The following is a 12,488-nucleotide window of genomic DNA, read 5'->3' as shown; positions in this document are numbered from 1 at the left end:
TGAAGAGTGATCAGATGAATTGTAATTAATTGCAAAGTCCCTCTTTGCCATGCATTTCAGCCCTGCCACAAAAGGACCAGCTGACGTCATGTCAGTGATTCTCTCGTTAACACAGGTGTGAGTGTTGATGAGGACAGGGCTGGAGATCACTCTGTCATGCTGATTGAGTTTTAAATAACAGACTGGAAGCTTCAAAATGAGGGTGGTGCTTGGAATCATTGTTCTTCCTCTGTCAACCATAGTGACCTGCAAGGAAACACGTGCCGTCATCATTGCTTTGCACAAAAAGGGCTTCACAAGCAAAGATATTGCTGCCAGTAAGATTGTACCTAAATCACCCATTTATCGGACCATCAAGAACTTCAAGGAGAGCGGTTCAATTGTTGTGAAGAAGGCTTCGGGGCGCCCAAGAAAGTCCAGCAAGCGCCAGGACCGTCTCCTAAAGTTAATTCAACTGTGGGATTGGGGCACCACCAGTACAGAGCTTGCTCAGGAATGGCAGCAGGCAGGTGTGAGTGCATCTGCACGCACAGTGAGGCAAAGACTTTTGTAGGATGGCCTGGTGTCAAGAAGGGCAGCAAAGAAGCCACTTCTCTCCAGGAAAAGCATCAGGGACAGACTGATATTCTGCTGAGGACTGGGGTAAAGTAATTTTTTCTGAGGAATCCCCTCTCCAATTGTTTGTGGCATCCGGATAAAAGCTTGTCCAGGGAGAAGACAAGGTGAGCGCTACCGTCAGTCCTGTGTCATGCCAACAGTAAAGCATCCTGAGACCATTCATGTGTGGGGTTGCTTCTCAGCCAAGGGAGTGGGCTCACTCACAATTTTGCCTAAGAACACAGCCATGTATAAAGAATGGTACCAACACATCCTCAGAGAACTACTTCTCCCAACCATCCAGGAACAGTTTGGTGACGAACAATGCCTTTTTCAGCATGATGGAGCACCTTGCCATAAGGCAAAAGTGATAACTAAGTGGCTCGGGGAACAAAATGTTGATATTTTGGGTCCATGGCCAGAAAACTCCCCAGACCTTAATCCCATTGAGAACTTGTGGTCAATCCTCAAGAGGCAGGTGGACAAACAGAACCCCACAAATTAGGTCAAACTCCAAGCATTGAATATGCAAGAATGGGCGGCCATCAGTCAGGATGTGGCCCAGAAGTTAATTGACAGCATTCCAGGGCGGATTGCAGAGCTCTTGAAAAAGAAGGGTCAACACTGCAAATATTGACTCTTTGCATCAACTTCATGTGATTGTGAATAAAAAGCCTTTGACACTTATGAAATGCTTGTAATTATACTTCAGAATTCCATAGTAACATCTGACAAAAATATCTAAAGACACTGAAGCAGCAAATTTTCTGAAAATGTATATTTGTGTCATTCTCAAAACGTTTGGCCACGACTGTAGACTAACAGTGAATTGCTTCCTGGGATGGGGAAGCCATTCCCAACAGAGAGAATAAAAGAGAAATCATAGAAAAACAATAAGGGGGGGGGTGCAGGGTAGCCTAGCGGTTAAAAGCCTTATGCCAGTAACCGAAAGGTTGTTGGTTCGAATCCCTGAGTTGACAAATCTGTTGATGTGCCCTTGAGCAACACACTTAACCCTAATTGCGCTAGTAAGTCAATTTGGATAAGAGCATCTGCTAAATCACTTAACTATGAGTTTGAAAAACTTGGCTATATACACAGGTACCAGTATTGATGTGCAGGGGGGTAGATATGCACTCTTCATACAGTGCCTGCAGGAAGGATTCACACCCCTTACATTTTTACAGCCTGAATTTAAAATGTATAAATATTTGGCCTATACATACACACATAGCCCATATTGTCAAAGTGGTATAATTGTTTTTCTAAATTTCTACAAATTAATAAAAAATGAAAAGCTGAAATGTCAACCCATTTGTTATGGCAAGCCTAAAGTCATGCGCTGCCACACAGTCGTAGGGGAACAGGGAGTACAGGAGGGGACTAAGCATCGTTGAGATTCAGCTGATGGGCCCCCCCACCACTTGAGGGCAACTCATCAGGAAGTCCCGGATCCAGTTGGAGGTGTTCAGGAGGTGTTCAGTACCAGGGTCCTTAGCTTAGTGATGAGCTTTGAGCCCACAATGGTGTTGAACGCTGAGCTGTAGTCAATGAACAGCATTCCCACGTAGGTGTTCCTCTTGTCCAGGTGGGAAAGGGCAGTGTGGAGTGCGATTGAGATTGTGTCATCTGTGGATCTGTTTGTGAGCCATGACCAGCCTTTCAAAACATTTCATGGCTACAGATGTGAGTGCTACGGGGCGATAGTCATTTAGACAAGTTACCTTGGCATTCTTGGGTGAAGGGACTATGGTGGTCTGCTTCAAACATGTAGATATTACAGACTCGGTCAGGAAGAGGTTGAAAATATCAGTGAAGACACTTGCCAGCTGGTCAGAGCATGCTCTGAGTACGCATCCTGGTAATCCATCTGGCCCGGCGGCCTTGTGAATGTTAACCTGTTTAAAGGTCTTACTCACATTGGCTACGGAGAGCGAGATCACACAGTCATCCGGAATAGCTGGTGCTCTCATGCATGGTTCAGTGTTGCTTGCCTCGAAGTGAGCATAGAAGGAATGTAGCTTGTCTGGTAGGCTATCATCACTGGACAGCTCGTGGCTGGGTATCCCTTTGTAATCCGTGATAGTTTGCAAGCCTTACCACATCTGATGAGCGTCAGAGCTGGCGGATAGGATTAGGATTTGAGGAGTGGGATTTGATTTTAGTCCCATATTGATGTTTTGACTGTTTGATGGCTCGTTGGAGGTTGTAGCGGGCTTTCATATAAGTGTCCGCATTAGTGTCCCGCTCCTTGAAAGTGGTAGCTCTAGCCTTTATTTCTGTGCGGATGTTGCCTGTTATCCGTGGCTTCTGGTTGGGACATGTATATACGTTCACTGTGGGAACGATGTCGTCGATGCACTTCCAGTCTGTGCTAGCTAAACAGTCCTGTAACTTAGCATCTGCTACATCTGACCACTTCTGTGTTGAGTGCATCACTGGTACTTCCTGATTTAGTTTTTTTCTTGTAAGCAGGAATCAGGAGGATATAGTTATGGTCAGAGTTGCCAAATGGAAGGCAAGGGAGAGCTTTACAAAACCTTGAGACCACCTTAATATTAGAGATCGTGGTCTACAGCTTATCATGAGGTACTCTACCTCAGGTGAGTAATACCTCGAGACCACCTTAATATTAGAGATAGTGGTCTACAGCTTATGATCAGGTACTCTACCTCAGGCAAGCAAAACCTTGAGACCACCTCAATATTAGAGATCGTGGTCTACAGCTTATCATGAGGTACTCTACCTCAGGCGAGCAAAACCTTGAGACCACCTTAATATTAGAGATCGTGGTCTACAGCTTATCATGAGGTACTCTACCTCAGGCGAGCAAAACCTTGAGACCACCTTAATATTAGAGATCGTGGTCTACAGCTTATCATGAGGTACTCTACCTCAGGCGAGCAAAACCTTGAGACCACCTTAATATTAGGGATCGTGGTCTACAGCTTATCATGAGGTACTCTACCTCAGGCGAGCAAAACCTTGAGACCACCTTAATATTAGAGATCGTGGTCTACAGCTTATCATGAGGTACTCTACCTTAACATTAGAGATTGCGCACCAGCTGTTGTTAACAAAGCGACACACACCTCCCCCTTAATGTTACTCGAAGCTTCAGTTCGGTCTTGATGATTCATAGAGAACAGCTAGAGTATTTTATCCATGTTCTTGTTCAGCCTTGATGCCGAGAAACATAGGATATTACACTTCTTTAGGTCCCGTTGATAGGATAGTCTCAAACAGAGCATGTACAGTTTGTTCTTTAGCGATTGTACGTTCGGCAATAGAATGGAATGTAGAGACAGTTAATTTCCTCGTCCACGTAGTTTCATCAGGGAACCCACTCGTTTGCCACTGTTACGCCGTCTCTTCCTCTCGAGTCCTGGGGATTAGGGCCTGGTTACGGGATGTGCAGTACATCCACAGCCGCCGACTCGTTGAAGTAAAAATCTTCATCCAAATCGAGGTTAGTGATCGCTGTTCTGATGTCCAAAAGCAGTTTTCAGTCATAGGAAATTGATGGCAGAAATACTATGTACAAAAAAAAGATCAGTGTAAAATAAACAACAACAAAAAAACAACACAAAATAACAGAATTGGTCAGGATCCTGTAAGACGACAGTTATCCATCTCTACAGCGCCATCTTCTGTTTGTCTCTGTGTCTCAGTCTGTGTTCGCCACTGTAAGTGCTGTGAGATCAACACGACACGGGGCCTGGGTCAGGCCTGGTGGAGACTGAGGAAGACCTGTTACCAGATTGTTGAACACAGCTGGTTCGAGACTTTTATTATCTTCATGATCCTGCTGAGCAGTGGTGCTCTGGTGAGACCAACCACCTTTTACCCCTTAGTCTTACCTGACCTCTCAACCTTCATCTCTGACCTCTTTTATTATCTTCATGATCCTGCTGAGCAGTGGTGCTCTGGTGAGACCAACCACCTTTTACCCCTTAGTCTTACCTGACCTCTCAACCTTCACCTCTGACCTCTTTTATTATCTTCATGATCCTGCTTAGCAGCTGTGCTCTGGTGAGACCAATCACCTCTTACCCCAGTCTTACCTGACCTCTCAACCTTCACCTCTGACCTATTTTATTATCTTCATGATCCTGCTTAGCAGCTGTGCTCTGGTGAGACCAATCACCTCTTACCCCAGTCTTACCTGACCTCTCAACCTTCACCTCTGACCTCTTTTATCATCTTCATGATCCTGCTGAGCAGCTGTGCTCTGGTGAGACCAATCACCTCTTAACCCAGTCTTACCTGACCTCTCAACCTTCACCTCTGACCTCTTTAATAGTCAGCTCATAGGGCCACATTTACAGTGCTAATTTAATACCAAGTGTCTTCAAAAGCAAGTGTATAAAAAAAGGCATAAACCATGCAATATCTCTTTCTAGATCTTTCTATTATGTAATCTTTACTTAACTTTTTTTTTTTTTTTTACAATTTCACTAAACAGCTCATTCCTATTCTTACAGCACAATAGCTGAATATATTGTTTTTTATATAAGGCTTGAGAGGTTATAATCTGTGGTTTCTCTCTTGTCACTCCTGTACTGCTCTAGGCATTTGAGGACATCTACATTGAGAAAAGGAAAGTGGTGAAGGTAATCTTGGAGTACGCTGATAAGGTCTTCTCCTACATATTCGTCCTAGAGATGTTCCTCAAATGGATTGCCTACGGCTTCAAGAAGTACTTCACCAACGCTTGGTGTTGGCTGGACTTCCTCATTGTCGATGTAAGTGTTAAACTTCGTACGTTGTGCCCAGTTTATGTTCACAGTGAGAATAGATGTGCAGGTAGCTAAATGCATATAACAAAAGTTTCGGTGGTTTTCAGACTGGTTGTGGGAGCTGTTGTATGTTATGTACAGACTTATATTTTTTTCAAACTATCGCCCGACCCGAGGTGTACTCTCTCATCTTATTTTCCAGTGAGTTTGGTTCATTAAGGTTGACTTGTTGACATTGGACATAAACACTGCTTATTTCCAGCTTGGTTTGGGCTCGCTTATAAGCAGGCTACCACCAGATATGTTATGTTGTGTAGGACTTGTGGTCACTGATTAACTGCAAGTTGGTACCACTTAAATGAAGGTAATTAATTTATACAGCGTGGTACCTACCTGTGGACGTGAGTTTTTGTGGCCATTATAACAGTATACCGGGAGAAATAGTATACTGTTTCAATGCATGTACAGAGTACACATTTTTAACAGAGTATAATCTTGATAGCGCCACAGGGTCCATATTTCCACACAGTTTACCTTAATATTCTAGTGGCTAATTCTCCCTTATCTTAATATTCTCGGGTCCATATCTCCACACAGTTTACCTTAATATTCTAGTGGCTAATTCTCCCTTATCTTAATATTCTAGGGTCCATATCTCCACACAGTTTACCTTAATATTCTAGTGGCTAATTCTCCCTTATCTTAATATTCTAGTGGCTAATTCTCCCTTATATTAATATTCTAGGGTCCATATATCCACACAGTTTACCTTAATATTCTAGTGGCTAATTCTCCCTTATCTTAGATTTAGATGCACTATTGTAAAGTGGCTGTTCCACTGGATGTCATAAGGTGAATGCACCAATTTGTAAGTCGCTCTGGATAAGAGCGTCTGCTAAATGACTTAAATGTAAATGTAAATGTAAATCTTAATATTCTAGGGCCCATTTCTCCACACAGTTTACCTTAATATTCTAGTGGCTAATTCTCCCTTATCTTAATATTCTAGGGTCTATATCTCCACAGTTTACCTTAATATTCTAGTGGCTAATTCCCCCTTATCTTAATATTCTCGGGTCTATATTTACATTTACATTTAAGTCATTTAGCAGACGCTCTTATCCAGAGCGACTTACAAATTGATGCAAACACCTATGACAACCAGTGGAACAGCCACTTGCATCTAACTCTTGTTGGGGGGGGTGAGAAGGATTACTTACCCTTACTTACTTACTTATCTGCCTTGTCATAATATTCTAGGGTCTATATCTCCCTTACCTCAATATTCTAGGGGCTGTACAGTTGAAGTCGGAAGTTTACATACACTTAGGTTGGAGTCATTAAAACTTGTTTTTCAACCACGCCAAAACTATAGTCTGTCAACAGGAAATTTGTGGGAAGTTGTATAAATGTATAAACACAATGGGACTTCACAACCGTCATACCACTCAGAAATGGAGACGCGTTCCGATTCCTAGAGAAGAACGTACTTTGGTGCGAAAAGTGCAAATCAATCCCAGAACAACAAAAGTATCTATATCCACAGTAAAACAAGTCCTATATCGACATAACATGAAAGGCCGCTCAGCAAGGAAGAAGCCACTGCTAAAAACTGCCATAAAAAAGCCAGACTACAGTTTGCAACTGCACATGGGGACAAAGATCATACTTTTTGGAGAAATCTCCTCTGGTCTGATGAAACAAAAGTAGAATTGTTTGGCCATAATGACCATTGTTATGTTTGGAGCAAAAAGGGGGAGGCTTGCAAACCGAAGAACACCATCCCAACCGTGAAGCACGGGGATGGCAGCAACATGTTGTGGGGGTGCTTTTCTGCAGGAGGGTCTGGTGCACTTCACAAAATAGATGGGGTCATGAGGAAGGAAAATTATGTGGATATATTGAAGCAACATCTCAGGACATCAGTCTGGAAGTTAAAGCTTGGTTACAAATGGATCTTCCAAATGGACAATGACCCCAAGCATACTTCCAAAGTTGTGGCAAAATGGCTTAAGGACAACAAAGTCAAGCTATTGGAGTGGCCATCACAAAGCCCTGACCTCAATCACATAGAAAATGTGTAGGCAGAACTGAAAACTTGTGTGCGAGCAAGGAGGCCTACAAACCTGACTCAGTTACACCAGCTTTGTCAGGAGGAATGGACCAAAATTCACCCAACTTATTGTGGGAAGCTTGTGGAAGGCTACCCAAAAAGTTAGACCCAAGTTAAACAATTTATAGGCAATGCTACCAAATACTAATTGAGTGTTTGTAAACTTCTGACCCACTGGGAATGTGATGAAATAAATAAAAGCTGAAATAAATCATTCTCTCTACTATTATTCTGACATTTCACATTCTTAAAATAAAGTGGTGATCCTAACAGACCTAAGACAGTGAATTTTTATAGGATGAAATGTCAGGAATTGTGAAAAACTGAGTTTAAATGTATTTTGCTAAGGTGTATGTAAACTTCCGACTTCAACTGTATCTCCCTTATCTTAATATTCTAGGGGCTATATCTCCCTTACCTTAATATTCTAGGGGCTATATCTCCCTTATCTTAATATTCTAGGGTCTATATCTCCACAGTTTACCTTAATATTCTAGGGGCTATATCTCCCTTATCTTAATATTCTAAGGTCTATATCTCCCTTACCTTAATATTCTAGGGTCTATATCTCCCTTATCTTAATATTCTAGGGGCTATATCTCCCTTACCTTACTCCACAGTGCCATAGGGGCTAGGGGTTATATCTCCCTTACCTTACCTTGCTTCCTCTGATTTCACCCGCTGGTTCACAGATCGGCACAGACGTGTCTATAGCAGCTGTTAGGGTAAGTGGTAGTTGTGAGGTGAAAGGTGAGTATTGGGATCCAGGTTGGAAAATCTACTGCATCAATAAAGTTTCTATGTTTCCTCACTCCAAAGTGCTTCACATTGAGATATCAAAAGCCACCGTCTCGTCTACTCTTCAAATCTAAACAACAATTGTCTTTTCAGCAGAAAATGTATTCAAAGCAAATATGTAACCCCCCCCCCCCATCCACTTCAAAGTTAAAAATGCACAACGGACCTTGGCTTTTATATCGTATATAGAAACACACTACCATGTATTCTAAGGTTTATCTAGAGAAGATCACATATATTATTGGACTAAATGTATTTTATAGTTCCTCGTAGGTTATCGACAGGCTGAATTAAAGTTTGTTCAGACCGTTTTTGGAAATAGTGTCGGTAGAATTTAAATAAACGCTAAGCTGTCTGATGTTTTGCGCTGTAGTTTTTCCATCTCAACAATATGCTGTAATATATTGTATGTGGTCAGTAGTCAGCTGGACCTGAGGTGATTCATACTGTCCGTCTGTCTCTGTCTCTGTCTGTCTACAGTGTATCTAGCTGGATAGCACAGTTGGAGAGGATTATATTATTTTTTTAGATGTGTGGCTGGATTTGCAGAAATGATCACCGGAGGAGATCCCAATGATTGTTTAAACACTATTTGTTATTTCTGGTTTCTATATCAACTCTCTAGCCTTTTGATGTTTGTTTTGTTGTGTACTTTCATTGAGCCAAAGACGTATACTTTATCAGCGTATTTCATTTTCTGAGTATCTTCTTTAGATATATTGGACGAAATCCATTAAAATATACTTTTATAAAGAAATTACTGGGACTGTAATGGCCCTAAATTGCAATGACGGACTTAATTGGATCATACGAATACAAATTGGGCAATCAAATTTGGCAATACCATTAGTTAAAATAAAAAAAAAAGGAGACGTGAACATTTTGTTAAAGTTCTTTATAAAAACCTCACTCTATTTCACATATATACATAGGTATTATGTATATATAGCTGAGTATGTATGCATGTGCATTGACGGTACATATTGCATACTTGTATGTGTTTTGTCCCTGTTCCATTTCAGTCAGTCTACCAGTAATACCTGTCATCCATATGGACCATCCATCATGCCATTTTGAATCACTGCTATCACCCTCGGGCCATTCAACAGCGGAATACCATTCTGTTTTGTCCATTTTGGATGTAGAATAGAGTGGAAGTCCCCCCCTCTAAAAAAAAAATTGTAATGAAAAATATGCCACAAAACCCAAAAATTCTAAATTTTTCTAAATTTAATTAATTGTGTTCCTAACTGTAGAATGTCCCAAAATAATACATTGTTACAGTCTCTAAAGTGTTGGCTCTGAAATTCTTATCTCACTGTCTGTTACTCTGTCGCTACTCTTTTTGCATATTTTTCTCTCCAGAAATGATTTGATTAATGATTTAGGTCTGTAGAGCTTTTGTTTTATTTGATGAAAGGTTGTCAGTGACTTAACTGAAAGTATATTGTATCATACAACTTAGGTGGTAGGTTTGAATATGTGTGTGTGTGTGTGTGTGTGTGTGTGTGTGTGTGTGTGTGTGTGTGTGTGTGTGTGTGTGTGTGTGTGTGTGTGTGTGTGTGTGTGTGTGTGTGTGTGTGTGTGTGTGTGTGTGCCTGCGTGCGTGCGTGCGTGCGTGTGCGCGTACATAGTCCTGCATCTGCGTGCGGATAATGGTGGGGGAATTGGGGGTGAGGTGGAGTCGTACAGACAGGGGAACCCATATTTTGTACTTTGATACTTTTTGTACTTATTTTGTTCTTTGATACAATAAATTGCAAAACCCACAATCTTTATCAAAATGTGTTCAAGACTGATGCTGAGGTCTCCTTTGAATGTTGGGATGATGGAGTTTATACTGCCATCTAAGTCTGAGCTGATTTAATGTTGGGATGATGGAGTTTATACTGCCATCTTAGTCTGAGCTGATTTAATGTTGGGATGATGGAGTTTATACTGCCATCTTAGTCTGAGCTGATTTAATGTTGGGATGATGGAGTTTATACTGCCATCTAAGTCTGAGCTGATTTAATGTTGGGATGATGGAGTTTATACTGCCATCTTAGTCTGAGCTGATTTAATGTTGGGATGATGGAGTTTATACTGCCATCTTAGTCTGAGCTGATTTAATGTTGGGATGATGGAGTTTATACTGCCATCTTAGTCTGAGCTGATTTAATGTTGGGATGATGGAGTTTATACTGCCATCTTAGTCTGAGCTGATTTAATGTTGGGATGATGGAGTTTATACTGCCATCTTAGTCTGAGCTGATTTAATGTTGGGATGATGGAGTTTATACTGCCATCTTAGTCTGAGCTGATTTAATGTTGGGATGATGGAGTTTATACTGCCATCTTAGTCTGAGCTGATTTAATGTTGGGATGATGGAGTTTATACTGCCATCTTAGTCTGAGCTGATTTAATGTTGGGATGATGGAGTTTATACTGCCATCTTAGTCTGAGCTGATTTAATGTTGGGATGATGGAGTTTATACTGCCATCTTAGTCTGAGCTGATTTAATGTTGGGATGATGGAGTTTATATCTTAATCTGAGCTGATTGAATGTTGGGATGATGGAGTTTATATCTTAATCTGAGCTGCTTGAATGTTGGGATGATGGAGTTTATATCTTAATCTGAGCTGATTTAATGTTGGGATGATGGAGTTTATATCTTAATCTGAGCTGATTTAATGTTGGGATGATGGAGTTTATATCTTAATCTGAGCTGATTTAATGTTGGGATGATGGAGTTTATATCTTAATCTGAGCTGATTTAATGTTGGGATGATGGAGTTTATATCTTAATCTGAGCTGATTTAATGTTGGGATGATGGATTTTATATCTTAATCTGAGCTGATTGAATGTTGGGATGATGGAGTTTATATCTTAATCTGAGCTGATTGAATGTTGGGATGATGGAGTTTATATCTTAGTCTAAGCTGATTTAATGTTGGGATGATGGAGTTTATATCTTAATCTGAGCTGATTTAATGTTGGGATGATGGAGTTTATACCTTAATCTGAGCTGATTTAATGTTGGGATGATGGAGTTTATACCTTAATCTGAGCTGATTTAATGTTGGGATGATGGAGTTTATACCTTAATCTGAGTTGATTGAATGTTGGGATGATGGAGTTTATATCTTAGTCTGAGCTGATTTAATGTTGGGATGATGGAGTTTATACCTTAATCTGAGCTGATTGAATGTTGGGATGATGGAGTTTATACCTTAGTCTGAGCTGATTTAATGTTGGGATGATGGAGTTTATACCTTAATCTGAGCTGATTTAATGTTGGGATGATGGATTTTATATCTTAATCTGAGCTGATTTAATGTTGGGATGATGGAGTTTATACCTTAATCTGAGCTGATTTAATGTTGGGATGATGGAGTTTATATCTTAATCTGAGCTAATTGAATGTTGGGATGATGGAGTTTATATCTTAGTCTGAGCTGATTTAATGTTGGGATGATGGAGTTTATACTGCCATCTTAGTCTGAGCTGATTGGATGTCTCTGTGTGTCCTCTCCAGGTGTCGTTGGTGAGCCTGGTAGCTAACTCTCTGGGCTACTCTGACTTTGCTGCCATCAAATCACTGAGGACTCTCCGAGCGCTGAGGCCCCTAAGGGCCCTGTCCAGATTCGAGGGAATGCGGGTGAGACGTTCTTTAACCTTGTCTTAGAGATGTTCTACTTTCCCTGCTCTCTCCAAGTTATTCTAGGAGATTCCACAAGTTATTATCATCAGCGAAGGACCAGAGTTTTTCCTAAGCTGGTCACGTGGTCAGGAAAAACTTGCGGTCCTATATCATAACTGTCTGAAGTGACAGACAGCCTCTAACAGTGGAGTATTACGTTGGTCACTTAGTCAGGAAAAACTCCAGCCTTTTAATCATTAAACATAATTGATATGCTGTGTCTGTGCTCCCTAATAGACAACTTCTACCCGTGTTTGTCTCGATCCCCAGGTGGTGGTGAACGCACTGATTGGAGCCATCCCATCCATCATGAACGTCCTGCTGGTCTGCCTCATCTTCTGGCTCATCTTCAGCATCATGGGAGTCAACCTGTTCGCAGGGAAGTTTGGTAAATGTGTGAACCGGACAGGGTTCATCCACAATGCGTCCATCGTCAACAACAAGTCAGAGTGCCTGGCCATGAACGACACTCAGTTTTATTGGACTAAAGTCAAGGTCAACTTCGACAACGTGGGACTAGGATACCTCTCACTGCTGCAAGTGGTCCGTCTTTAA

General features: G+C 41.3%; 1 protein-coding gene across 1 annotated transcript in view; it reads left to right on the top strand.

Annotated features, from left to right (window-relative positions):
* The window catches only part of LOC118371447 (sodium channel protein type 4 subunit alpha-like), a 120,724-nt gene that overhangs the window by 96,571 nt on the left and 11,665 nt on the right, over window positions 1-12,488 (top strand). Inside the window, exons 18-21 of the mRNA XM_052477394.1 lie at window positions 4,269-4,423; window positions 5,169-5,342; window positions 11,769-11,891; window positions 12,204-12,476. Of these exons, the coding sequence (XP_052333354.1) occupies window positions 4,269-4,423; window positions 5,169-5,342; window positions 11,769-11,891; window positions 12,204-12,476 (725 nt within the window). The remainder of the gene's footprint in view (window positions 1-4,268; window positions 4,424-5,168; window positions 5,343-11,768; window positions 11,892-12,203; window positions 12,477-12,488) is intronic.

The sequence above is a fragment of the Oncorhynchus keta genome, chromosome 23, assembly GCF_023373465.1.
Source record: "Oncorhynchus keta strain PuntledgeMale-10-30-2019 chromosome 23, Oket_V2, whole genome shotgun sequence".
In the NCBI taxonomy this organism is placed as follows: domain Eukaryota; kingdom Metazoa; phylum Chordata; class Actinopteri; order Salmoniformes; family Salmonidae; genus Oncorhynchus; species Oncorhynchus keta.
Note: the sequence above shows the minus strand (reverse complement) of the source record. Positions and strands in the feature narration are given on the sequence as shown.